Consider the following 26,696-nt stretch of genomic DNA (forward strand, 5'->3'; position numbering starts at 1 on the left):
GGCAACCCTGTTATTTGTGAACAAGCAGTCAGTAAGAAAGTCATAAATGTCCAGGACAAGGGTGGGATGGAGAGAGGATAAAAAAAAAGTGACAAAAGGAGAAAAAACACCATTGGATTAAATCCCCCTCCCCCTCCCTTGTTTTTGTAAGGACAGATCCCAGCAAAGACTGAGAAGGAGAAAACAAACTGCTGCTTCAGTCAAACTTATCGTAAATCCGTGTTTTGCTAATGCTTTTGATTTCTATATTGCCAAGACAAGTATGGCCTCAGGCAGAACAATGAACATTATTTGGTAGTGAAGAAATCACGGTTAAGTTACAGTCTACTCCAGAATTTTTGCCCTGAGGTGGATGGTAGACGAGAGGTATAATACTGCCAGAGGTGCGCCAACACCTTGGCAAATCATGAAAAAGTGAGCTCTTCCAAGTTCAAGCTAACTTTTCAAATTTGTCTTTTTTTTTGTGGCTTTTTGCCACCTTGCCCGTCTGAAATGTGTGTGTGGTTCCGGTAAGTGCGAGGAAAGGCGTTACAGTTTTGACCCAAGAGTTGACAGGAGAATAATCAAGCCATCTTCCATGTGACTGATGACCACTGGGAGGGGACTGGGGGCTACTGGGTCAATGAATAGATTCCCGTACCCAGAAATAGATTCTGCATCTTTCTTCCTGCTTACTACCTTCTCACTCTCTTTTTTGATCCAACCATCCATTATCTTAACCGCTTATCCTGCTCTCAGGGTTGCAGGAATGCTGGAACCTATCCCAGCAGTCACTGGGCGGCAGGTGGGGAGATGCCCTGGACAGGCCGCCAGGCCATCAGATCAGTATAAACTATGCAGACTGTACAAAAGATAGATAGATAGATAGATAGATAGATAGATAGATAGATAGATAGATAGATAGATAGATAGATAGATAGATAGACAGAGCATGCAGAGCGATAAAAGAAAAAGAGCTGAAGTTACATTGCTGAGAAAGGCAAATAGTGTGAATCAGAATTGCTAGGAAACTCAAATCAGAAAAAGCTCTTTAACCTGTGTTTTGTTTTTTCCCAGTCTCCAGCTGGTGCTATGAGATGATGTGAGGTTAAAATGTCATCATTAGTAGTCTTTTTCTACTTTAATAATGTTTCCACTTTCATACTATAGAAAATGAATGCCCTGCCTTACTGTTCTTCCAAAACTATACTCTTGGGATTGATATATTGTGACGTGAAAAAAAAGTGTTTTAAACTGCTCCAGTTCTCAAAATGACGACTACATATAGATTTTGGATGAAAAGAATACAATTTTTTTTTAAAAAAACACGAAGACAAGGCTTGATTTGCAGCATTGGAATCACATCTATAGTCAATTTTACCTGTCTGTCTCACGGTCTGTCTGTCCCTCTCACACTCGTGACTGTCATTCCTTCATTCACCACAGGGCGCCAATAGCACGCTGTGCATGCTATCGTCGCCCTGTGGTTGCATGCGCTACAACTAGTTGCGTCACTTCCTATCACTTCCGGGTTGATCTTCCTCGAAAACAAACTCGTGACCGCAGCGATTCCCGCGGCGGTCTCGGAAATCAGCGCAGGTGCCTGAACCAAAAGGCCGGCCACCCTTAACCCCGTGTTCATGGAGCAAGGGGAAACGTCGGATCCACCGCTGAACATGTTTATCCGAAACTAAAATCTTCCGTAAAATGACAGGAATCATGTGGAGACTACAAGGACTGGTGGGAAGAGGTGAGCAAACCGAAAAGTAATTGATTCATTGATTTAAAAAAAAAAACTCGGTTGTTGCGTGCATGGCAATACTCCATAGCTGTTGGCATTTACTTGAAAATAACCCCACCGTGTAGTCTGTAAACCGCGTTGTTATTGTCATTTTTTTTAATTGTATTGTTTTCGGTTTGCCGTGCTGGTCTCGATACGTGTACTTGAATTGGGCTTTTCTTCTAATATCCAGTGTGTTGAGAGCTCCTTGAAATGTCCTTTGGATAAATTTGATTCGTAGTGTATGAACTGAATCCATTTGTGTCGACAAAACTTGAGATCTGGTTAAAGCATTGTATACGCTAAATTAAAAATTGGGCTCATTGGCCATTGCTGTAATTCCCTAAAGGACATCTGATAGGTGGTTTATTTTGGTAGAGGCTGTTTCACATTTGCGACCATCTGTTTTTGTTGGACGTGTGATCTTTGACAGTAACGGCTACTCTCGTCCTTCCATATTTAGTTTATTTTCTTGCATGCGAGCATTAATTCTACCCAATATAGACGTTATACAGTTCAAATATTTGAAAGTGCTTAAACCATCTGGCTCTTAAAGTACAAATTGCTCCTAGATTGATTTTTTTTAAACTGTAAAGTGTTTTTTTCTGCCTTTTCACACTGTTAAACATATTGGTGCTGAATATGACTTCAACATTTGTAGAACAAGCTAATGCAGTTGTTTTAAACTGTAATGTCACACACACACACCCCACCCCCATCCCCAGCCAGTCAGACAACCTGCTGGACATTCGCCCCACTTTAATTCATTCCCCAATAAGTTGTACACATAAAACCCAACCCCATCACACATATTGGATGTGATAACTCAGTTTAATGCAAGTTTCAATTTGGGTATCTTCCTCATGACCTGGTCATCCTACTTTACAGCACACATGATTAGCAACATAATGGCTCTCTTGTTCTCGCCTACGCTTAAAATCTCAGCTACTGTCGTTTGCGCTTGAACTGCAGCCAGCAGAATTACTGGTTCAAATTGATGTGGCTCCACAGCCTTCAGCAACTAAAGTGCCATGAACTTCAGTGTCTATTTTCTGTGTATTCTAAAAAAGTGAGCGCGCTACCAAGAATTTGACCTGCGGCCTTCCATGTCAAAGACACCCTCCCCCTTACTCTTTTATTCACTATATATTCACATTATTCAAAATATAATGTAGGTAAAGAAGGGCTAAAACAGTCTTAAGTAATTCTTTTAAAGGTAAATTAAGTAAGATTAAGTAAGATGGTCACCTTCTAGGGGAAGGATGAAACTGAATCAAAACAAAAACAGAACCTTTTTCCACCCAACATTGCCAGGTCTAAAAGTCCCTGCTCCATCCAAGTGGAACTGACTGAGCAAAGTTTTTCATTTTGCTTAACCTTACACAATCACACTAATGCTCAGGAATAAACCTCTTCCTTTAATTTAAAGTCAGTGAGAGAGGGTGCTTATAACTTCAATTTATGATGAGCACGAAGGAAACAAAATAGATAGCAACCACTGTGGCTACTCATAAGCAATAGGCACCACTCATCTTCATCCCAGAAGTTCGATTTTTTTAAAAAAAAATTTTAGGCGTTGACATTGGGCACTGCTCAGTATCAATATCAATACCAACCACGTTTCTCATATATTTTCCAATGCTTGCCCTTCATTTGGAGAGGTTTGGTTGAGCCCCAAGTTTATAAGATGCGAGACAAGCTTGAGCCAGAGTGGAGCTACTATGAAAAAAAAATTAATACAGAGAACAACAACAAACTTTGTGAGATGTGTCTAAATGAGAAATTGATCACGTTACCATATCTGTATACCTACTGATAGGACTGGAGGTTTTAATTGGTTTAAAATCTTAGGCCTGCATGGTCTGCCTTTAACTCATTTCTGTTCTTTCCTTGCTGTGCTACCACAAACACACACACACATACGTGCGTACAGTATTCAACAGGTGCCATGGCAACCCCCACCTGCGACTATCCCAGAACCACCAGGATGAAGTCATCAACAGCTCCACTGTTCTCTCCACCTCTCAGCACTCTTTTGACAGCAGGTAATCTCCATACCTCCAGACTCTCCCTTTCATTTGATTTCTTTCAAGGTAAAGAACTTTTACACCGAGTGTGAAAAAGATAGCCTTGAAGGTCTTACTTTGATCTTGCTACTTGTTTGCCCCGTGTCATAGTTCAAATTGGGTGCTGATGAAAAGTGTTTTTGAAATAAGGCCAAACTCCCCCTGCTCTCCTTTCTTGGCCTCAACCCTCTCCTTTTCCCTTACCGATATCCTTGATAAAGTGTACTACCAGTCTTGCAGATAGTTACATCACTCTGCAGCCTCTGGGTTGTACATGAACAGTGTTCATAGAGGAAAACAAAAAAAGTCCCGTCCTTCACTCAGACTACTGCTGTGATGCTTTAGTGTGGCAAACTGAAAAGAAAGATGCATATCATTTTTAGACCTTGTTTTTGACACGTATTCATTTGTTTCTCCTCTGTCTCAGTTCTCAGAAAGGGGAAGATGGGGAGAGGAGGAAGAAGCAGAGGACCTCTCAGTACTGCTACTCCCGGCTCCCACGTTACACAGCCTTGGATGCTGTTGGATGGGTATGTTCTGACCTCGCAATATCATTTGTAAACACATCAAGACATGGTGGAGCTCTAGACAGCACCACACTCAGATTCACACCATGCAGCGGGGATTGCAATAAAACCAGATTTTTGTTGATCTTCAGTTCATTCAAAGTAGTAATTAACTGGGGCATCCGGGTAACGTAGTGGTCTATTCCGTTGCCAACAACACAGGGATCCCGGTTCGAATCCCCGTGTTACTGCCGGCTTGGTCGGGTGTCCCTACAGACACAATTGGCCATGTCTGCGGGTGGGAAGCCGAATGTGGGTATGTGTCCTGGTCGCTGCACTAGCGCCTTCTCTGGTCGGCCAGGGCGCCTGTTCGGGCGGGGGGGGGCTGGGGAATAGCGTGATCCTCCCGTGCGCTACATCCCCCTGGCGAAACTCCTCACTGTCAGGTGAAAAGAAGCAGCTGACAACTCCACATGTATCGGAGAAGGCATGTGGTAGTCTGCAGCCTTTCCCAGGTCGGCAGAAGGGTTGGAACAGTGACTGGGAAGGCTCAGAAAAGTATGGTAATTGGCCAGATACAACTGGGGAGGGGGAAAAAAAGTGAGGGGGAAAAAAAATAGTCATTAACCAGTAACAGGAGGCATAGTGTCATTTTCTTAACAAGGCCATAAAAACATGTGTTCTGGGCAGTCAAGGCTTCACAGTGTAATTCTATCTGATCGGGTGTGATGTGCACACCAAGCCAGTCTTTGTCCAAGTTTTCAGTGTTAGAAAGATAAAATGGATCAAATGTTTATTGTGATTGAGGTATGATTTTTAGCACAGTGAAGCTTTAATTGTGTAGTGCTTTTTGTTTTTAACTCCAAATTCATTGCATTTGACACAATAAGCATATTTAGAAGACAGACATGTCTGTGAATGTTCTCATTCATCCAAGTCATGGTTATCCAAAGGAGTTGAATCAAGTGCAACTGGATTTGGTATACAGTGCATCCAGAAAGTATTCACACCCCTTCACTTTCCCCACATTTCGTTATGTTACAACCTTATTCTAAAATGGATTAAATTCCTCTTTTTTCTCATCAATCAACACACAATACCTCATAATGACAAAGTGAAAAAGGTTTTGTAGAAATTTTTGCAAATTTATTACAAATAAAAAACTAAAATATTGCATGTACATAAGTGTTCACACCCTTTACTATGACACTCAAAATTTGAGCTCAGGTTCATCTTGTTTCCACCGATCATCCTTGAGATGTTTCTACATCTTGATTGGAGTCCACCTGTAGTAAATTCAATGGATTGGACATGATTTGGAAAGGGACACACCTGTCTATATAAGGTCCCACTGTTGACAGTGCATGTCAGAGCAGAAACCAAGCCATGAAGTCAAAGGAATTGTCGGTGGACCTCCGAGACAGGATTGTATCGAGGCACAGATCTGGGGAAGGGCGCAAAAAAAAATTCTACAGCTTTGAAGGTCCCGTAGAGCACAGTGGTCTCCATCATTCGTAAATGGAAGAAGTTTTGATCCACCAGGACTCTTCCTAGAGCTGGCCGCCCAGCCAAACTGAGCAATCGGGGGAGAAGGGCCTTGGTCAGGGAAGTGACCAAGAACTCGATGGTCACTCTGACAGCTCCAGTGTTCCTCTGTGGAGATGAGAGAACCTTCCAGAAGGACAACCATCTCTGCAGCACTCCGCCAATCAGGCCTTTATGGTAGAGTGGCCAGACGGAAGCCTTTGCTCAGTAAAAGGCACATGACAGCCCGCTTGGAGTTTGCCGGAAAGCACCTAAAAGACTCTCAGACCATGAGAAACAAGATTCTCTGGTCTGATGAAACCAAGATTGAACTCTTTGGCCTGAATGCCGAACGTCACGTCTGGAGGAAACCAGGCACCTCTCATCACCTTGGTAATACCATCCCTACAGTGAAGCATGGTGGTGGCAGCATCATGCTGTGGGGATGTTCTTCAGCGGCAGGAACTGGGAGACTAGTCAGGATCGAGGGAAAGATGAACAGAGCAAAGTACAGAGAGATCCTTGATGAAAACCTGCTCCAGAGCGCTCAGGACCTCAGACTGGGGCAAATGTTTACCTTTCAACACGACAACAACCCTGAGCACACAGCCAAGACAATGAAGGAGTGGCTTCGGGACAAGTCTGTGAATGTCCTTGAGTGGCCCAGCCAGAGCCCAGACTTGAACCCCATTGAACATCTCTGGAAAGACCTGAAAATAGCTGTGCAGTGACGCTCCCCATCTAACCTTACAGAGCTCGAGAGGATCTGCAGAGAAGAATGGGAGAAATACCCCAAATATAGGTGTGCCAAGCTTGTAGCTTCATACCCAAGAAGACTTGAGGCTGTAATTGCTGCCAAGGGTGCCTCAACCAAGTACTGAGTAAAGGATGTGAATACTTATGTACATGCAATATTTTAGTTTTTTATTTTTAATAAATTTACAAAAATGTCTACAAAACCTTTTTCACTTTGTCATTAAGGGGTATTGTGTGTAGATTGATGAGAAAAAAAAGGAATGTAATCCATTTTGGAATAAGGCTGTAACATAACAAAATGTGGGGAAAGTTAAGGGGTGTGAATACTTTCCGGATGCACTGTATATCCGTGAAGACGTTTCGCCTCTCATCCAAGAGGCTTCCTCAGTTCGTGCCTTTCTGACTAGACCAAGCTAGTCTGACTGGCTGGTGATGAGACTCAGAATTTATCCTCTAGGAGTCGTTGCCAGAGCTATTTGCCAACGCCCGTCGCTAACAGAGCCATAGATATGAGTGGCTCTTTTGTGTACCAATGTTTGGCCAAGTCGAAACTAACACCCCCAACAACCGTCACTGTTAAACAAATGCAAATTAATAGCTCCGATGGCGACGGGCGTGGCTGGACATCGGAGCACAGGAGAGCCACGCATATCAATAGCTCCGATAACGACGGGCGCGGCCAAACATTGGTACACAAAAGAGCCACTCATATATATGCCTCTGTTAGCGACGGGCGTTGATAAATATCGGATCACAAAGAGCCACACATATCTATAGCTCTGACAACGACTCCTAGAGGATAAATTCTGAGTCTCATCACCAGCCAGTCAGACTAGCTTGGTCTAGTCTGAAGGGCACAAACTGAGGAAGCCTCTTGGATGAGAGGTGAAATGTCTTCACGGATATATACGAAGTCCAGTTTCACTTGATTCAACTCCTTTGGACTAGAAGACAGACATTTTCATTGGTTAGAATTTATTTTAAATTCATTTTCTTTAACCTTCTTACTTAAAACAATTTTAATACCGTATCGATCATTATCTAGTCTAAGGCATACTGAGTATATTTTTACTTTGTTCCTAGGATTTCTAAAGAAATTGGTCGACATGCCTTTAAATTTAAAGCTCCATCTGATTGGAACAACCTGCCCAGTTCAATTAACTCTTATTACTTCCTTTCATCATGTTAAGGCATCTCATTTTACCTCAATTCAGACAACTTACTCTTGTTTCTAATTATACCTGAGATATGGAAATAATTATCTATAATGTGTAGATGCATATTAATGCGTGTATATAGCTTTGTATGGGTATGTGGGCATTTACTGTATGTATTTTGGCATTTTAGGGGAACCAGTGGATGGGGGAGTGGCTAGCCCCGGGAGAGCTTTTGTCTGTGTATGTTATGTTTTATGTGGTGTATTTTCTGTGTATTTGTGTTAAGGACCCCCTTGAAAATGAGATTGTTCTATGTGTGAGTGTATTTGTATTATTTTATGTACTGTATTTTCTGTATATTTGTGTTAAGGGACCCCCTTGAAAATGAGATGGTTCATCTCAAGGGGTTTATCCTTCTAATAAAATATTATCAATATATAATGTATCTATAATTGTATTGAGCAGCATCATGTTTTTTGCTTTACAAATGTAGTCCACAACAAGGTCCATAGTCTAGATAAACTGATTCAACTTTCTGGGATTTTCCTTCCTGGATTATTGAGCATGCATAAAGACATAGTCCACAATGTTTGCATGCCCTCAAAACACAAGACCTGATGGCTTTACTAGATGACTGTTTTGTTTTTGTTTTTGTTTTTTTTGTCCTCTAAGGCCAGGAATGGCATTCAGAATTTACCATAAAGATGATGATAATGGTGATTTAACTAAATTTTCCCTCAGGGATAAATAAAGATTCTGATTCTGATTTCTCCACAGGGTGCAGCAGCAGTTCTGTTCATGCAAATCTGCAGAAGGATCCACTCCCAGTTCTCTTCAGCTGGTGAGCCCAGTTCTAGCCAATCTCCTGGACACCTTGCAACATCTTCTGTTCTACAAAAGTGTGGCTACCGCACCCTGCTGGAAATCTGTGAGTCCTTGACTACATCACCATAACTAAGCAGCAGACCTACTTGCAGACAACTTTTTGAGGCCTAGACAATTTATTCCAAAGCTGGTTTCAGATGAACAGTATGTATGCCAACTTCTGTTTTTTTTAAATGTTTTTATTGAACTTTGCATATATTTCACACATGCACACATGCACACAAATAATAACAATAACAACAGTTAAACTAAATGATGAAACATGTAATTACAGTTTTATCAATCATCAAAGTAAAAGAAACATTTCACATACGTAACATATTTAACAAAGAAATAAAACAAATACACATCAGACAAAAAGAGAAAAAAAGTAGAAGCACTCAACAACACACAGCAATTTCAAAATAACTGTGCACCTTGACGTCCAAGAAACTCCAACAAAGGTTTTAACTCCAACAAAGGTTTTCCAGAGACAGAAGACCAGGAAAACAATGGGTCCAGGCAGTGTCTCCCCATCCTGTCCTAAAGCTCCAAGGCCAAACAACAAAAAATAGAGATAAAAACTTTGAAAAAAAACTGAATAAATATTTAGAGATATATCTAAATGAAAGGGCCGATCCAACAAAACAAAGAGATCTGCTAATTTTAAGAGCCAAATAGGGATTTGCGGGGGACACCGTAACACATTTTGGTTTTGGCTAAATAATTAAAAAAATATTCGAGTTGGATTAATCATGTTTTATTGAAATGGCAGCATGGTCACTTGTTAATAATGCTATCATTCCAGCAACTTTTAATCTTTGATAAGAGCTCCCTTGAGACAAGAAAAAAAATCAATACAAGAACGGGATTTACATGTGCTTGAGTGACAAGAGTATTTTACCAGGGTTCTGTTCTCTCCATACATCAACCAAATGTATATCCATAATGTACTGTTTTAGTAATTTTCTAGTTCGCACCTTATAGGTCTCAGCCTGTAGAGCGATCCATTGCTGGGTGTAAAGTACAATTAAAGTCTCCTCTAATGATATGCCAACTTCTGGTTAGCATTTTGACACTGATTGGTGCCTGGTGCTTTCCGTAATCTCTAGTATCTAGGCGTGATGTTCTGCCCAGAGGTAGGACCGTGGTCTGTCTACAGGGAGTACCAGAACAACAGACGCAAGCTCAATCCCATGATGTAAACAACAGCAGCAGCAGCAGCAGCAACAGCAACAGCGACAGTGGTCATCAACACAGCTCTGAGACAGACAACCTCACAGCTGACAGTTCCTTCTCTAACCACCAGGGATCAGATCCAAGCCAAGATTCTCCATTACCAGGTTCACTCAGTTATATGTACTTTCTGTTCTTAATTTGCCACACTATCAACAGAAGCTGTTCTTAAATTGCAACACTATCAACTGAATGTAGAGTAAACAAAAAAAGGAAAATTAATGTGTTTGCCGTTGTGCTATTTGCAGAAGAGACATTGATCTCAGCATCAAGGCCTCCTGACCCCAAACATGCAGACACAGACTGCAGACAGACAACTGGAGATGACAACAAGGTGGACTTCCAATTAAACTCCACTAGTTTATTGTGATTGTGTTGAAGGAAAAGACATTTCTCTTATTTTCTCATCAGGGGGTTAGCAGCAAGCTTCCTTGTTCAATAATTTTCTCTCCTCCCATATCTCTCCCAGGATATCATGTCTGATGAGGATAGGCTGACAGCAGCAGCACTAAACCTGAGACATGTGGCCGACTCTAGTGTACCTGTTATTCTCAACATCATTGGTAATGTTTTCACACCTGACGTATTGAAACATTAAATTGTTTTCACACAGCGATGCCTAGCCAGCTCTGTTTGTGTTTGCTCACAGTGTTCACACCATTATGGAGAACAGGTTTTTGTTTCCCAACCATCTGTCATTATCTAATCTGAGTCTTGACATTCACGGCAGGTCTGGAGAGTGTTCAGAGGGACAACTACAAGGCAGCTTTTACCTGTTTTCTAGCCGCAGCCGAGTGCGGTTACAGCAAGGCCCAGTTTAACACTGGTGTCTGCTACGAGAGGGGCAGAGGAGTAGGAAAGGACAAGGACAAGGTAGGCTCAGGACAGGGCCATTCTGTTTCTGATGTCAGTGCACTAAAGCCATCTTCTTTAACATCTGTCATATTAACTTCCACACACTTTCCCCACCATGTCAAACATTTGTTTCACAAACTTAAACATGTGAATGGAAATCTTGGCACTTCCGATTTGACTCATGGTGAATTCTAGTCAGACACTGCAAAAAATACCAAAGGGATTAAGGATGTGCAAACTCTTGTATTTAGATACTTTGAAGCCCCAGTGAGATTAAGAAAGTCCTTCAAGGAAGTTTAAAAAAAAATCACTCTCGGGTGTCCGGATAGTGTAGCGGTCTAGTCCGTTGCCTACCAACACAGGAATCACCTGTTCGAATCCCTGTGTTACTTCCGGTTTGGTTGGACGTCCCTACAGACACAATTGAAGCCGGATGTGGGTATGTGTCCTGGTCGCTGCACTGGTGCCTCCTCTGGTTGGTCGGGGCGCCTGTTCAGTGGGGGGGACTGGGGGGGGGACTGGGGGGAATAGCGTGATCCTCCCATGCACTATCTCCCCCTGGCGAAACTCCTCACTGTCAGGTGAAAAGAAGTGGCTGGTGACTCAACATGTATTGGAGGCGGCATGTGGTAGTCCGCAGCCCTCCCCTGATCAGCAGAGGGGGTGGAGCAGCAACCAGGATGGCTTGGAAGAGTGGGGTGATTGGCCGGATACAATTGGGGAGAAAAGGGGGGGGGGATTCCCTCTCAAACAAAGTGAAACATTCTGCTAAAGCATTAGATCTCATGCTGATAAAGCATATTGTTCTGTTGAGGTTTCTCATTCCTTTAACATGAGGATTTATTTTCGCATCTTTTTCCATCAGGCTCTGTATTATTACTCGCAGGCAGCAATTGCGGGTCACAGGCAAGCTCAGTACCGGTATGCTAAGCTGCTGTTTACCAGCAGGGGGAGAAAAAACACAGAGGAACTGGACACCGCTATCAAACTGTTGGAACAGGCGGCTGCAGCAGGGCTCACTGAGGTAAAAATGTCAACATGGTCATCTAACCATTCCATATTACTGTTATAGTATCTTTGGTTTTAATTTGATATTTTCACAAATGGTCAAATATATTTGTACTTACAATAACCTCAATTCACACTCAAGATATATCCTCAAGAAAAGCTGCAACAATATAATCAATATGTTGATTTCTGAGTGTATGCACTTTGTGGTGTAAAGGTCTAGTTACAACATCTGACTATTATTTAATAAGGTAAAAATTACAACTAACATTCTACTGTATCAAGATGGCTAAAGTGATATTTGGCCAAATGTCTCTGATGTATAAAGTGCACCTTGCCATTAGGTTAAACAAACAATCGGTTCTGTAAACTCCTATGGATACATAAAGAAAGCGGATCAGAACCAAAGCAAGTGGAGGCTGTGTTCATGGACGGCCTGTGTGTTGGAAAATCTCACCAATCAATTAGCAGTGTTTTGGACAATAACTAATGCACTATATTGGCTGATGCCACTTTAAACTGTTTGAGTGAAATAATCCCACTTGAAAATATGCAACGGTCACCCCCCCCCCCCCCATATCTTTTTCTTCAGGCTCAGGTCTACCTTGGCTCCGTCTTCACTCAGGAGCCAGTGAGAGATGAGCACAAGTCCATTCATTACCTGAGGATGGCAGCAGAGAGTGGAGTGAGTGGCTTTCTTGACTCATATTCTTGATTTTTGTCTGTAGCTTTGTCATTGAATTCTTAAGTTCTGTATCACTACACACACACCTTCAACTTCTTAGTCAACAGCGAGCTGTAAAAAAGGTCCCATTTTGAGTGAATTTGCTATACCTCGTTTTAGCCATTTGTACACATCCTTTTAATGCTGCGACCACAATGAATGAGCCAGCCCTCAAAGAACTATAGTGGTAGAAAAGTAAATGTCAGATTTAATTTTAATCTTTTTTTTTTCTTTTTTTTTTTTTTTTTTTGTTTTTGCTTGAAAATGTCAGAAATGACAAGCAAAAGTTACAGGGAGAATTGAAAACAACCTTTTGGTGTGTCTTGGGAAGATCGAACATCCTTTGCTACACAGCATTATGAAGTCGACACCAACTGATATTGATTTTTCTGTATATGAAGAAAAACTTAATATAAAGGTGATTAAAAATCCTTTCGACTGTGGCCTGATCAGGGCCCAGAATCAAACTACAAGGCATGCTCTACAATCAGAAAGAAGTAGCTTGACAATATAATGGAAAATAAATAATAATGAAATATAATATTGTGGATAGATTCTCAGATACTTTTAAGTTCATCACCATAAATCCTGCAACAGCAGCATGATAAATAATGGAACATGTACTTTTATATTTGGTTTTGCCCCGTTACTGTATCTGTGCCATCTGTAACAAGCAAGACTTGTTGACGGACAATACACTTGCATCCTCTTTCTGGCTTGCCGGTGCTGATCCTTCACGAAGTGCTGTCCTTAGCATGTTATCACAAAACTTTGAATCATTTAGTCAGACATTGAAATTGTGTAGTGGTCTATTCCGTAGCCTACCAACACAGGGATCGCCGATTCAAATCCCCGTGTTAACCTCCGGCTAGATCGGGTGTCCCTACAGACACAACTGGCTGTGTCTGCGGGTGGGAAGCTGAGTGTGGGTATGTGTCCTGGTCGCTGCACAAGCGCCTCCTCTAGTCGGTCGGGACGCCTGTTCAGGGGGGGACTGGAGGGAATAGCATGATCCTCCAATGCGCTATGTCCCCCTGGCGAAACTCCTCACTGTCTGCAGCCCGCCCCGGATCGGCAGAGGGGGTGGAGCAGCAACTGGGGAGGCTCGGAAGAGTGGGGTAATTGGCCGGATACAATTCGGGAGAAAACAGGGTAAAAGAATATTTTAAAAAAAAATTGAAATTGCAATGAATTTTGATCCGGGTATCTGATCTTTCCTTCTGCCAAAGTTTGTTCTGTCTTTCCTTGCTGGAAGAAGGCAGATTAGGCGCTATGAGGCTTCTCTCCTCCCCAATGTAAACAATCCAAATGCTCCTTATGGCTGCTGCTAAAATAATTCTGCATCAAGTTTGTGAAGCAAAGTGTATTTCACTATTCAGATGCACCCCAAATCAAATTCTTGTATATCATGGTGTTGTACTTCATATGTTTGTATATGGGCATTTGTGTAGGATGGCACCGCATTACTGTTCCTGGGTCAGTGTTATGAGAGCGGGTTTGGGGTGCAGCAGAACCAGAAGACTGCGATAGAATTCTATGAACGAGCAGCCAAGGCAGGCAACATCAAGGCCAAGAGTTTACTGATACTACGTATTGGAGCAGAGGGTAAAGAAAATTACACACATGCATGTACACATACACCATGCTGGAGAGATGCAATTCTTTGTGACATAACGTGTAACTGACTTTTTCAGCAACGCAAATGAAATTATACTAACTAATTCATGTTAGTATGGTTTGAAACTGAAATCTGTGATTTCCCTGATATGGCCCTTCCTCTGGCAGTGAGAACTACAAATAAGGTGTAGCAGCCATTGCTGTTTTGAAAATGGCATCCTATGAGCAAAGCTAACACAGGCCATCTAATGTATTACAAACTACATCATACTGTATGGCAGTGGTTCTCAACCTTTTTTCCTTGGAGCCCCCCCTATTTGTTTCCAAGAAGAGCTGAGCCCCCCACCCTCGGCCCGCACACACACACCAAGAGAAAAATGATTCATTACAAATATTTATTTGCAAAAATTAACATCAATTATAGTTTTTTCCACCTTTATCTTCAACAAATGTCTCAGGCAGGAGTCTCCGTGGACAATGATGTTCGCTGATGACATTGTGATCTGTAGCGAGAGTAGGGTGCAGGTTTAGGAGAGCCTGGGGAGGTGGAGGTATAAACTGGAGAGAAGAGGAATGAAAGTCAGTAGGAGCAAGACGAAATACCTATGCGGGAATGAGAGGGAGGACAGTGGAATGGTCAGGATGCAAGGAGTGGAGGTGACAAAGGCGTATGAGTTTAAATACTTGGGGTCAACTGTCCAAAGTATGAGGGAGTGCAGGGGAGAGGTGAAGAAGAGAGTGCAGGCAGGGTGGAGTGGGTGGAGAACAGTGTCAGGAGTGATTTGCGACAGAAGGGTACCAGCAAGGGTTAAAAGGAAGGTTTACAAGATGGTTGTGAGACCAGTTATGTTATATGGTCTGGAGACAGTGGCATGATGAAAAGACAGGAGGTGAAGTGGGAGGTGGCAGAGTTGAAGATGTTAAGATTTTCACTTGGAGTGATGAAGAAGGACAGGATTAGGAGCGATTATATTAGAGGGACCGCTCAAGTTGGATGGTTTGGAGACAAAGCAAGAGAGGCAAGATTGAGATGGTTTGGACATGTGTGGAGGAGAGATGCTGGGTATATTGGGAGAAGAATGCTGAATATAGAGCTGCCAGGGAAGAGGAAAAGAGGAAGGCTAAAGAGGAGGTTTATGGATGTGGTGAGGGAAGACATGCAGGTGGCTGGTGTGACAGAGGAAGATGCAGAAGACCGGAAGAAATGGAAACAGATGATACACTGTGGCGACCCCTAACAGGAGCAGCCAAAAGTAGTAGTTGTAGAGATCTTCTATAAATGTCTTGTTTTTATCCTCAGAACAAATGTCGTTTGTCTTGTATGAGCTTAACATTTTTTTCTCTTTTAACAACCCAACAGAGTAGGCATGTTGTCGTCTGACTCAGGCTCTTTGAAACATCAAATTATTAATACTGTTGTCATCTTACAACCCAACAGAGTAGGCTTGTTGACATCTGACTCAGGCTCACTGAAACATCATATCTGTACTGTTATCATCTGATTCAGGCTCATTGAAACAACAACATGTTAGTACTGTTGTATCTGACATCCACATGCACATCATGTAAAGTTTTGAACACTGTTTATTTGACAGACAGTGGGCCTATGTGTTATTTTGGCTTTAACAGTAACATTTTTACTGAGTCTGTACCATCCTGTTCATTCATAAACTAATAACACTGTTTTGTTTTTTTGACAGGAAGTATGTGTTATTTGGCTCACACAGTCACAATAACTCCTTCCTTACATTTTTTTACTGAGTCTGTACCATCCTGTTCATTCATAAACCAATAACAGTGTTTGTTTTGTTTTTTGTGTGTTATTTTGGCACACACAATAACAATAACTTCTTCCTTACATTTTTTTTTACTGAGTCTGTGCCATCATTCAGAAACTAATGGCCACCTTGGGCTTGCATACCTTTGACCAGGGATGGGATGTCAGGTGCGGTGCTTGTGACAGCCAGCCTAAAGTCCTGATGTACATCGAGGCTGTTGCGGGCTTTTGTTTTTATTGTTACGAGGGCACTGAAGTCTGTCTCAGACACATATGTAGTGCTGAATGAATGGCAGAATAACTCTTGTAACTGCGTGTTTGGCCAGTCTGGGTGCAACAGCGTGTCCTTCGATTATCCAAAACTTTTTGTATCCGTTCTCCTGGGAATATTTCTTTGACCCCAAATTGACTTGAAGGTCAGCAAGCTCATCATAGCTGCAGCCCCACTCATGCAGCATGCAACAAGGTTCTCATAGGGCAGATTGTTGGATGAGAGATAGGAGTCCACTGACATAAAAATATCCTGGCCTGTTAATGTGGTTAGACTGATAGACATAATGTCTTGTTTCAAGTCATCACCGTCAACATATTGAACATAAACAATGAGCACGGACTCGTCTGACACTGTTGTCGTTTCATCCAACTGAATGGCAAAGGGAACATTCCTAAGCTTCTCCTGCAGCTGGTTCTGACTATCTCCAGCCATTTTATAAATTCTGTCTTTGGCGGTGTTGTCAGAGAGTGGGACGGTTTTCACTTTATCAACCGCGTGTGGGTCACACAGCCTCTCTACAATGTTCAGACAGGCGGGTTTGATAAGCTGCTCTCCAATAGTGTGTGGCTTTTTAGCCTTGGCAATTAATAGCAAACATTCAAATGACGTCTCTGTGGCTCTGTGCAAATCACTGCCTGCTTGTTCAAATGCTTTTCTGATGTTGCGGATCTTCTTGATAGCGCCAACTGCTTTTTCCTTTCAAATAATTCCTGACTTTCACCAATAGTCTCTTGATGTTTTGTCTCTCGGTGTCGTTGCATTTTGCTTGGCTTCATGCCATCATTAGCTAGTTTCTCACCACACATGACACATTCTGGCCGAGACTTGTCCTGTCCTTCCATAAACCCAAAGTTAAGGTAGCTCTCGAAATAAGCCTTACTTTCTTTCTTGACACTGAGCCATCCGCACTTTTACGTTTCTCAGCCATGTTGTTTCATTCATAAAGTGCTGCTGCTGACTGCAGGAAAAGACCAAGATGAGCTCACGTTAGCTGCTACCTGACAACACTGCCCACTCAGCGTTTGATAGCGCAGATTGACGGGTCACAGAAGTGTGGTTACTAGGTGTAGCTGAACTACATTTTAGAAGGGAGGGGGGCCAAAAATGTATCTTTTTAAATATTTTTATATACAGACTTTTGTATAAAATGAATTATCCAGTAAGTGAGTTATTATGCTTTTATTCAACATGTGACAACCTCAGAGCAGAAAAGCCTTGCGCACCCCCTGTGATCTTTGGCGCCCCACACCTGCCTGCTGCCCCCCCTCAGAGAAGACAAAGCCTCGCGCACCCCCTGGGCTCTCAGGCCCCCTCCCCCAAGTGGGTGCACAGACCCCAAGTTGGGAACCATTGCTGTATGGGAACACTGTTCTACTGTAATATTGATTGTAGAATTGGAAGATTAGCTGTCCAACCAAAGCATCGCCACATCATCACATTTCAGCCTTTTCCCCCTTTTTGAATAGGAATGTGTTTACTGCTCCACCAGTGTTCATCCTACCTGGGCAAAATTTTCAACAGCTATATATGGAGAGTGTTCCTAGCCATGGTAAAGATGCCACTTGGTACTATGTCACCTGACTTTGTGGCCGAGAGGAATAAAATAGCAATTTATTAATGGAGAAAAATCCCAGATTTTGGCTTTAAATTCCGACTGTGTTGTAAATGCAATGCAGTCAGGTTTAAAATGATTTTAAATTATTTAATTGTTGCTTTTCATAAGGTGACCTTCAGCGTCCTGCAAGGTATTATAAAAATAATGTGATACCTCACAATGGTTTCATCTGTTTAAATGAGTAAATCTGTCTATTTCTCTCTCCCTCTTTGTCTGTCTTGTCTCCCCTTCCCTCGTCGCCTTCCTCCTCCACCCCACCCCTCACACACACACACACACACACAAGATGCTGTGTTGCGCTCCATCCGCTCATCCCCATGTTTCTCTGTATCTGATCACCTCTGTCAGTCACTCTCCACCCTAGGCCATCCATCCTCTACCCCTTCCAGCCATTCTGTTACGCTGCCTGTGATCCCCCACTCCTGGAGCACTGGGAACCTGGCTTCCCCTCCGCGACTGTCTTCAATGCCCTTTCACCCCCAAGCAATTAACCCTGTGGGAGGAACCTGCCGGTGGACTCTTGGTATAGGTTAGTTAGGGCAGGCCACCCTGCAGAATGTATTTTCAATTGCATGGGTATACTTTTAACTAAAAGGGCGAGTGGAAAAAGGCAAGTTGTGTATATTTTTTTAAGAATGGAAAGATGTATAATTGTTTTGTAATGGGTTTAAATGTGTGGAAATGTCTTGATGTGTAAGAGAATTTTTTATGAAAGTTATGGAGTACCGTTGCGAGGTAATAAATAATGGTTAGCTTTTCTTATGTTTTTCATGTAAACCGTGTTCTCTTTTTCCAGCTCTCCTTTAGTAGAAGCTGTTCCATGGGTAAGGAACTAGCATCTTGGTGCCTTTTGAGTGGAGTTATTATTGGTTAGAAGCTCTGGATACTTGATGCTCACAGTGCTGATATGGGAAAAACTTTTTGTTTGTTTTTTTATAATTTCTGACTGCTTATGTAGACAAGTCTGCATTTTTTCCATGTTCTATAGGTAACGTTATATAATGTCTCAAAGGGTCGATATCACAAGCCTTGGTCATTTTGTTGAAGAAAAATATCTAAATAACTCAAAAGCCTTTTGAGTAACAGTTTTAAGTTAAGGCTATTTTGTCTTTATGTATGCTCAGTAAACCAAGTAAGAAAAATCACACAGCTGAATGTGTTCATCTGGACACATTTATTGAGAGAGAAAGGTTTCATCACTTATCTAAGTGACCTCTTCGGTCTCAACTGACTGCAGGTCAGGAGGTAGGACGTAGGAGGAACGCTGGTTTGAACAGGGAGTCAAAAGAGGCCATCTATGTGAAGAGGGAACGACCATCCCCGAACCGAGGGAGGGGGGGCTAAGAGTACATCTGTCACCATCTTACAATACTGTGATTGCAAACATTCCCAAATCCTCTGAATAGTACACATGGCCATTGTAACTCTAGTTAATGGTCATGGCAATTTGCGTATGAAACCGATCGTTGTTTTCAATCGTTTTGTCACTGTATTGTTGATAAGGGTGGGGGTACCTGCAGTCAGTTGAGACCGAAGAAGTCACTTAGATGAGTGGTGAAACGTTTCTCTCAATAAACGTTGTGTCCAGATGAACGGATTCAACTTTCTGTGATTAAGGCCATTTTGCAATCCCTAGTCATTGTGATAATGTGATGACATCCTGCAGAGGAAATGCACAATGTTGCTAAACGCACAATGTACAACTAATAAACATTACTGTATGGCTGTTTGCTTACTTTGTTGTTGCACATGCTGTTATTTTTAATAGTTTAGGGGGGGGAAAAAGATATTTCCAGGAGCACCCGTGGCTGAGTTGCCACATGTGGAAGGGATTTCCTGTTCTCAATGAATGATCTGAATGGAAGAAATTGCCTGCCAATAACGGGTCTGGATTGTCAGTCCTCCTTAGCACAAAGCACGTTTTCGAAGATAATGCTGATACCAACAACGGAATTCCCGATGTCCACAACTGGCATTTTAATTGGAATCAAATTTAAGGTAGAATTAGCTAAAATACCACCTTTTATTGAACGCTGAAATGAAGGGTGGGGGGGTCTCACCAATTGAAATTTAAGTTAAATCAGAACCTTATTTACATAGCACATTTTGTACACTAAAGAGCAATGCAATGACCTTTGCATTATGTCAAAGTGCACAGATAAAACATTATAGGTAATGATCAAAGAAAATGAAAACTATTAAGATTTGAATTTCTCAAGCCTATCAACAGATGGCATTGCAACTTGTTAAAGTAGAACTGATATAAAAAATGTATTTTAACTTGTAAAAAATTGGATTATAACGATTGTAGTTAAGATTCCGCTATCCCAAATGGATATTTCTCCTTGTGAAACTGGATTTGTGATATACAAAGAGAGATTAAAGGCTAAAAACGGCTTACCCTTTTGTTAATGCTGGAAGTCGGTTCTTGCATACATTGGAGACGTGTGGGTGCGGGCTAAGTGTGGGATTTGCTGGAACCACTATCTGAACCATTTATTCAGCCTGGTAGCCTACATGACGTAAGCCTGCGATGATGTGTGATTTTCATTATCGAAGTCGTGAAATATTGCATTTTATTACGCCTGCGTCTCGTGCAGAGCGTGTTGCGTCCACCGTCCTGATTGGGCGGTGAGCGTCTCCACCGCGACGCGGCGCTTCGGGGAGGCGGTGACGCAGAGAGGAAGCGCAAGGTAACTGCAGCGGCAGCGGCATCCGCACGGGAAAGGAGAGCTGGGAGGGTGATTATGATGATGATGATGTGATCCAATACGGGTGGACTTGCTCTTAAAAGCGGCTGTCACTTTGACTGTGTTCACAACAGTGTCGTCGTGGGAACGGTGGCGCAAAAAAAAAGCCGAAGCTGTCCAAAGCGGTGAGTGGATGTAAATAAACGCTTGTCGATGTGCCCGCTCTCCCCTCCCAGTGCGGCGGCGGAGGGGAGATGCTAGATAGGAGACACCAGGCAGATTTACTGCGTCTGTTGCGATATTGACAGCTTCAAGATAACTGACACCTCCCTGTATTCACTCCCCCCCCTTGCTATACGGTAGATTCGTTGCAGACATCGACTTGTTGTGGAGAGAAGTAGCCTCCAACCTTTTAGGCGGGAGGCAGCAAGAAACAAGGGGCTTAGTAATACTCCGCCCATGACATCGTTGAGCTTTGACTTTTCCAACTTGGTTTTTCTCCCTCGCCTCGGCTCTCATCTGTCCGTTTCGTAGCCAGCTGCACGAAAAACGAGTCGAGAGTTTTGCGAGGACCAGCCGGTTTATTATGGAGTGAGGATAAGTTGACAAAACATGGTACTTCCTTACGGGTAGGCCACGGCCTGTTGCAGCCAGTCGGGAATTAATTGGTCTTTGTAGTATACAGGATATCTTGTTGAGATAATTATTTTAAGCGAAATGTCTCTTTGTTGTCTATAGGCCTTTTTAATTTAGAGTCAACAGTGTCACGTATTCAGTCCAAGCCTACATATGCATGCCTCGGCCTCTATAAAAAAACCAGGTTTTTTTTAAATAACTTCCGACCAGATTTTGCTGCGATGAAAATTAATGTTTACACCAAAAATTGAGACGGAAAAGTCTACTTTTTCTGTCAACAAATATCATGATATGCCCCTGATAATCATACAAAGAAAGCCTTAGGCTACCAGCAGACGTTCTGTAGCTCATATCTGTTTTCTGTTGCAGCTAGAAAAGCGCTATATAAAATGCAACTTGATTGATTGATTGATTGATTGACTATAAGGTTTTTACTTCTAAGGGGGTGCACAAATTTGCACGGCGAAAGGAGAACAGACAAGATGTGCTACGGTACAACAGGGTTCAGCATCCAGATAAAGATGGTGGAAACGGATAACGGAGTTGTTTAGCTGACATAAGGGCACAGGTTGCTGCCGTCCCCGTGACACCGTGGGGAGATCTTGTGTTTCTCACAAACGACCTGCGGTTCTGGGAGAACAACAGATTCATTGAAGACAACAGTTTTAACTACCTCGTTGTGTTGCCTGTACCTAGTGTCCTGTCACTGAAACTGCTGTGTCATTCTCCTCACTATCTCTCTAATAACACTCGTTCTCTTCTTCTCTGCTCTCTCTCTCTCTCTCTCTCTCTCTCTCTCTCTCTCTCTCTCTCTCTCTCTCTCTCTCTCTCTCTCTCTCTCTCTCGCTCTCTGTTTGCTCCACTTTGTTTAAAGTAATGGAGACCTGCAATGCCAGGGATGGATGAGCATAGCTGCTATCTCTTAAATCTTATGGCTGACTCCTTAACTAACACGTAGTAATGGAGGGACTGCTGGTTTTAATGTGCTGTTTTCCTGCACCTTGTCAGCTTCGCTGTACTGTGGGGCGGTCAAGGTTCTGAACTCCTGCAATGTAGTAGCCCTGATGCTTAGTGTCAACAGCTCAAGGCAAAGTAAACATCCGAGAATGATTGCTTTTTTAATGAGGGGGGGTGTAGGTAGGTTTTACCTGTTAATGCCGTCTGTCTTTGTTTCTGACCCACTGTGGCGTTCCTAGGCTTGTAACACGAAAGCAGATTCAGCACTAACTGGTTGTTGCTGTTTCACTCACTGGCGGGGAAACAATTCAACAGCCTCTCAGAGAGAAGGGAGTGGATAGGGGACCCACAGGATAAAAAATAAAAAAGGAAAAAAATGCACTGTCCAGTGATTCTGCTCTCTCCAATATCCCATATCTTCTTTCCCAGGATCTCATATCAGTAGGAAATCTGCTGAGTGTGTGTTTTCCATATTTCAGAGAAAGGACCTGATGATGATGGTTAGATTGGGTTGTGTGCGTGTGTGTCTGAATTGCGTGTGCTTGCGTATGAGTGCGTGAGAATGTTTTGCCTACCTGTTTGTGTCAGGCGCTGACATAGTGTGTCCAAGTTTACAGGCTTTCCACAGCGCTTTAGCCAAAATAGTTTGTACAAAAACCAGAACTGAAGGCAACACAATCTCTATATTTGCGCCTTGCCTTGGGAATAATGATTCTCTCTCATTGCCTCAGATTTTCTACTCATCCATCTGTACCCATTGGCACAGGGCTGATACACCCAGAGATATAGTATGGTGGCCCAGTGGTTAGCACTGTTGCCTCACAGCAAGAAGGTCCTGGGTTCAAACCCCAGGCCATCCCAGGTCCTATCTGTGTGGAGTTTGCATGTTCTCTCTGTGTCTGCATGGGTTTCTTTCTGGTGCTCCGGTTTCCTCCCACCATCATAAAGACATGCATGTTAGGGTTACTATTCCTGTCTGTGCCCCTGATCAAGACAATGGAAAGAAGAACTGGAGTTGGTCCCCAGGTGCTGCAGCTGCCCCCTGCTCCTATACAATAGGATGGGTTAAATGCAGAAGACAAATTCATTGTAAAAATATAATGTCAAACAAAGTGGCTTTCATTTCATTTCAAATAAAGAGAGACATAGCAAGCTAGTTAGCAGGAGCTGGCTGCCACTTCCTCTCCCCACAGACGGCTCAGTCCTTAGTCTTGTCTTTGGGTGGTCCCTCCTGGATGAGAATACATCTATAATCCGTGCCTCTGCCATCATCAGGAAAACACAACCCGGATTAACTGGTGTTGATGCATACCTTCAACAGTTCAACATTATCATCTTATTGTGTGTGACTGAAGAGGATGTAGTGCCGCATCACAATACACCAACAAAAGCCTGTGTGGCTGATTGACCAGTTGGTAGAAAGGACAACAGTCAAGAGGTTTAATGCCTTTAAGAGCCATGGTAACAGATGATGCCCGGCCTGCCTGTTAATTCAACATCACACATGGGGGACTGGTAAACTCAGGCTAGGTTTGGTTCGACTGTCATTGTGCAGGATAAATGGAGGATTTCACTCGTTTGTGACATTGGTGCCCTTGAGAAGGAAGAAAATAGTCGAGTCAAGTCAGTTTATTTATAGAGCACATTTACAAACATCAAACGTTGACCAAAGTGCTTTACAGAGAGATTAAAATGATTACAATCAAATAAAAACACAGGAATGATCAAATAAAAACACAGACATAAATAAGAGGATATAAGTAATGCGATAAAAGCATAGCACATCTTGGTATAGCACAAGCAGCATTGTACAAACAACAAATAAAAGCCAGAGAGTGGCCAGGCATGTCGTCATGATGACAATTAAGAGGCTAATGAAAAGGGATGGGTCTTTAGATGGGTTTTAAAAACATCAATGGAAGGGGAAGATCTAGTTATTAATGGCAAACTATTCCACAATTTAAGGCCGACAACTGAAAATACTGAATCACCTTTGGTTTTTAACTGGGTGTGTGGAATGAAGAACGGTGATTGGTCAGCAGGTGTAAGGGGTCTGCAGGTAGAATGGGGGTGAGCAGTTCAGATGTAGCCTGGTTCCACTCCATGCAGTGCTTTAAAAAAGTGAAAGAATCTTAAAATCACTTCTGATCGTCACTGGTAACGAGTGAAGGGAGGCTAGTACAGAGGAGATGTGGTCTCTCTTCTTGGTACCAGTGAGGAGTCTCACTGCTGTATTTTGAACCAGCTGTAGGCGAGATAGGGCTGACTGACTGATTCCTACATAGAGGGAATTGCAGTAGTTGAGGTGAGAGCAAGAGAGAGAGAGAGGTATGTATTCTTCTCATTTGAAAATGTGTGTGCATTTACACACACTTGTTTTCATATTGCTTAAATGCTTACATTGCATACATCTCCTCCTTTCCCAGGTCTCTCTCTCCTGTGTTTTCCCTGTCAGTCATGATGTCTGTCCAAACTCCTCCCCTGTCTCGTTCTGGCTCCTCCCCCTCCAATGTGGGATTGGCCAACCGCAGCGGCCCTTCCACTAACCCTCCCACCTCCCTCAGCCTACGCTCCTCCTACAACCAGCTGCTGGGACGTGATGTCATCAAGGAGTCGGTAGACCTGGAAACTGGAGGTTCAGCCACCTTGCCAAAGAGTCGTCAGAGATACGCCATGACCAGTGTGAGAAGTGCCATGGGGCTTTGTGACAACCTAGCACAGCCTCCCAAAAACCAATCCTCAACCAGAGGGAGAGGCCTCCCTACCAAGTCCTCCTCCAGCTCCGCTCTCTACTCTTCCTCCTCCTCTTCTCCCTTCAATACAACCAACCCCAAACTGGCCAAGAATGGAGCCAACATGCAGAGACGGGCAGAGAGCCAACAGCTTGAACTGAGCAAGGCCATCACAGAGGGCAAAAGTCACAATGACATCATCAGTATTGCTCGCTCTGATTGGCTCGATAGGGGGAAAGACAACTCACAGTTGCCCCCGTTCCGCAGAAGGACCAAGAGCTTCCTGGGGTGCCATGAGAAAAGCTTGGATTTGGACCTCAACTGGGGAAAAAAGGAAGAAAGGGAAGAGAACAAGCTGCAGCTGTCCCCAGAGAAAGAGCAGGCCAGCTCTGCTAAGGAACGGGAGAGCCAGGAGGAGGAGAAGCCCTGCACCAAGCAGCCTTCTCAGGATGAGAAGGAGGAAGTAGAGGTGGTGATGGAAGAGGAGGAGGAGGAAGAAGAAGATGAGCCAACACCGATCCAGCCCTTACTACCAGTGGTGGTGGAGGCCCCCCTCTCTGCCACCTCTTCATCTTCTTCCAGCAGCCCAGAATGGGTGTCAGACAACCACAAACACCTCCAGAACCAGTCACCAGTTCAGAGCAAAGAACAGCTATGTGGCCAGGTTCAGCAAAGTCCACGTGGGCTGGGTAGCCCAGCGAAGCCAGCCCGGAGTGCCCAGCCCAGGGTGATCAAAGTGGAGCTGCATCCAAACAATGAGAACCAGTTCCTGCAACAGTACCCACCTTCATCCCCTAAACAGAGCAGAGGTGGGGAGAGAAACACTCCTATCAGGCCTCAGGCCCCTCCTGCCCCGGCAGACCCTGATCCAGAACAAGGGGTTCCTAAAGTGGGCTTTAAAATGGAGCTGGCCCCCGAAACTCCTTCAGAGGATGAAGACTCCAGCTGGACCACCCTGTCCCAGGAAACACCCTCTCCTCAGACTCCACAGGAGACAGGTTGTATGTGTGTGTGTTTGTCTTCATCTGATCTTACTGCCCAAATATTTACATATCTGTGCTTGTCTCTGATCATGCCTCTGTTTTGCCGTCCTTTCATTCCTACCCCCCCCCCCCCAATATATATCATTCTGTCTGATCTGGAAATTTTCCAAAAGCCTCTTCTTAAACAAACAGTCACCGCAGCAAAACTGCTGAAACCAGTATGCCTCTCAAGAGGGCCTTTACTGCCCAGATTGAGTAGAGAAGGAGAGAAGGGTAGACGTAAAGAAAAGATAGGGAAAAAAATCTAGAAAACAGCGATGGCAAAATAGGGCAAAGAAAGAGAGAGATGGAGGATATTGGGGCAGAAAGGGAAATATAAGGATGGTAAAGGAGGAGCATGAGATGAGGAGAGGGAGGAGGGGAAGCTACGAGAAGGAGTTGTGTGTGAGAGAGGCTTATGTCCTCTGGGTCCTCCTATAAGGGATGAGCCTGGGAGTTGCTATGACAACAGAAAGTAAGTAGGGACAGGATGACCATATCTGAAATTTAGCCTGTCCACCGCTTTGTGTGTGCTTGTTTGTGTGTGTATATGTATGTATGTGTGTGCATGTGCGTGTGTCTGTTTTGTCTGTGTGTGTATTTGTGTTTGTATTAATGGGTGCATATCAAGGCTCTACATGTGTGTGGAAGAGTTTGTGCATGTGTGTTGCATCATATGTATTTGTTTGCCCATATCCTGTGGTGTTAGATGTTCTTTGTGCGTGTGTGTGTGTTTGTGTGTACTTCTTTGTGCTTATGTGTGCATATCTTGGCTGTGTGTGTGTGTGCGTGCGTGCGTGTGTGCATGCACGCACGCAAGGGTGTGTGTGTGTGCAAGATTGTATGCATGTGTTACATCAAATCTGCTATACTTGTGTGCCCACATGCTGTACTGTTACATAGGTGTTCTTTGTGTGTGTA

The 26,696-nt window shown here is 43.3% G+C and overlaps 2 protein-coding genes across 2 annotated transcripts in view; both read left to right on the plus strand.

Moving 5' to 3' along the window:
• Positions 1-1,569: 1,569 nt before the first annotated feature.
• On the plus strand, positions 1,570-19,463 carry dele1 (DAP3 binding cell death enhancer 1). The gene is made up of 12 exons (XM_056291680.1): positions 1,570-1,729; positions 3,693-3,804; positions 4,253-4,355; positions 8,546-8,696; positions 9,745-9,975; positions 10,117-10,202; positions 10,338-10,431; positions 10,599-10,741; positions 11,589-11,747; positions 12,324-12,416; positions 13,907-14,060; positions 18,025-19,463. Exons 1-12 carry the CDS (start codon positions 1,687-1,689, stop codon positions 18,270-18,272), a joined length of 1,617 nt encoding a protein of 538 aa, XP_056147655.1. The 5' UTR covers positions 1,570-1,686; the 3' UTR covers positions 18,273-19,463.
• A 990-nt stretch (positions 19,464-20,453) lies between these two features.
• Positions 20,454-26,696, plus strand: part of LOC130113216 (amyloid beta precursor protein binding family B member 2) — a 42,442-nt gene continuing 36,199 nt past the window's right edge. The window contains exons 1-2 of the mRNA XM_056280775.1: positions 20,454-20,613; positions 24,448-25,751. Coding sequence (XP_056136750.1) covers positions 24,479-25,751 — 1,273 coding nt within the window. The 5' untranslated portion in view covers positions 20,454-20,613; positions 24,448-24,478. The remainder of the gene's footprint in view (positions 20,614-24,447; positions 25,752-26,696) is intronic.

Source organism: Lampris incognitus, chromosome 1, assembly GCF_029633865.1.
Source record: "Lampris incognitus isolate fLamInc1 chromosome 1, fLamInc1.hap2, whole genome shotgun sequence".
NCBI classification, from domain to species: Eukaryota; Metazoa; Chordata; class Actinopteri; order Lampriformes; family Lampridae; genus Lampris; species Lampris incognitus.